Source organism: Triticum dicoccoides, chromosome 1B (assembly GCF_002162155.2).
Source record: "Triticum dicoccoides isolate Atlit2015 ecotype Zavitan chromosome 1B, WEW_v2.0, whole genome shotgun sequence".
Classification (NCBI taxonomy): domain Eukaryota; kingdom Viridiplantae; phylum Streptophyta; class Magnoliopsida; order Poales; family Poaceae; genus Triticum; species Triticum dicoccoides.
Window position 1 is genome coordinate 194,105,604 of NC_041381.1, and position 1,729 is coordinate 194,107,332.

The 1,729-nt window shown below is 50.0% G+C and overlaps 1 protein-coding gene across 1 annotated transcript; it reads right to left on the reverse strand.

Annotated features, from left to right (window-relative positions):
- Positions 1-765: 765 nt before the first annotated feature.
- Positions 766-1,723, reverse strand: LOC119327894. Its single transcript, XM_037600970.1, has one exon. The coding sequence runs from the start codon at positions 1,631-1,633 to the stop codon at positions 995-997; it is 639 nt and encodes a 212-aa protein (XP_037456867.1). The 5' UTR covers positions 1,634-1,723; the 3' UTR covers positions 766-994.
- Between the last annotated feature and the right edge of the window lie 6 nt (positions 1,724-1,729).

Sequence of the window (1,729 nt, forward strand, 5' to 3'; positions counted from 1 at the left end):
AATCGTCGTACTATGAATTTTTTTCTTACTAATGATGACGCGTCTGTTCAAATCCATGGAACGACCTAATGTGTTGTACGTGTGCATACGTCCTTCAAGTATTCATCGTACTTCGAAATTATATTCCAGTTTTCTCTAAAAATCTTCATTTTGCTATCAGAATTGATCTAAAATGCCCCACAGAAAATAATTAATCTAAAGTTTTCGTATAAACCATTCTCTTTTTAATTTCTTTTTTGAATGTTCATTCTTGTTTTGAATTTCCATTCTTTTTCTGAATTTCCATTCTTTTTCTGAATTTTCATTCTTTTCTGAGTTTTTACATAAACCATTCTGGTAAAAAGGAATCCATGTATCATGTAAAGTATATAAACTATGTACTCCCTCTGTAAACAAATATAAGAGTGTTTAGATCACTACTTTAATGATCTAAACGCTCTTATATTTGTATACGGAGACAAACGATTCGCGAGGGAATGACAGTCCGTATAAGATGTTTCAACTTTTTTTCGAATCAAATGTATATAGACGTGTTCTGATGTGTTTGTTCACTCATTTCAATCCATATGTAGTCCATGTTGAAATATCCAAAGCGTTTTATAATAGCGAACGAAGAAAATACTTCCTCCGTCCCGTAATATAAAAGCGTTTTTACACTACAGTACTAAATAGAATGTAGATTTTCATTTGCATTACCTCACTCTTCATTAGGCTGGACAACAAAGAACACATATTTGCAGTACACAAGCCTGACACACGACCAAGTAACCGTACACATGCGTGTATATACGGCTGCATATACAAATACACCACATAATATTACTCGTTATGTTTACACTTGTCTTCCTTGCCATGCATGACTCGGAAATGACACGTACGTAGCGCAGGTCAAGTACATTTACTAGCACAAAAGGCAAACCACACCCCGGGTATTTAGAAAATTAAACATGACACACTGCTACTTTCTGTAGGCAGGACAGGAGAGGGCTCCTCTCTAGGCCGCCGCGGTGGTGGCTCGGCCGCCGGGCTTGCGTCCTACGACAGTGGCCAGCGCGTTCCGGACGGCCACGGCGACGCCGCAGCCCTTCACCACCCTCCTGTCGCACTCTCGGTCCGTCCCGAAGCAGCTCGACGGCGGCGCCGCGTCCTCGAAGACGTCGCCGGCCGAGAACGCTCGTCGGTGGGCGCAGCGCGCGGCGGGCGAAGACTGCACGGTGAACACCGGAGACATGGACGACGCGGTGGACGACGAGGACGACCAGGAGATGGAGGAGGAGGAGCATGGCGACGTCCTGCGGCGGGGCCTCCGGAAGAGGGCGATGACGCCGCCGGGCCAGCGCCTGCCGGACCCTGAGGCTGCGCCCCTCTTGGAGCCGCCCTTGCCGCCGGCCGCGTAGTAGGAGGGCGGCGGCGTGAGAGGCGGGAGGGCGGCGGCGGAGGGCGAGCTCTTGGGTGTGCCCGGCTGCGACTCCCAGAGGAAGGGCACGGAGCCGGCCGAGGCGACGCCGTAGTACACCCGGAAGGACGGCACGGCGATGGCCACGTCCTTGGAGAGCATCCTGGAGTAGAGCTTGGTGCCCCCCTGCTGCTGCTGCTTGTCCGGCCCCTCCTCCTTGCGCGTGGTGCTCGCCATGGCCGGAAGGAACGACGCTGATCTCTAGCCAGCTAGCTGCTACTGGAGTACGTACTACCCAATTAGAGGGAGGGTACAGCTATAGAGAGAGAGAGA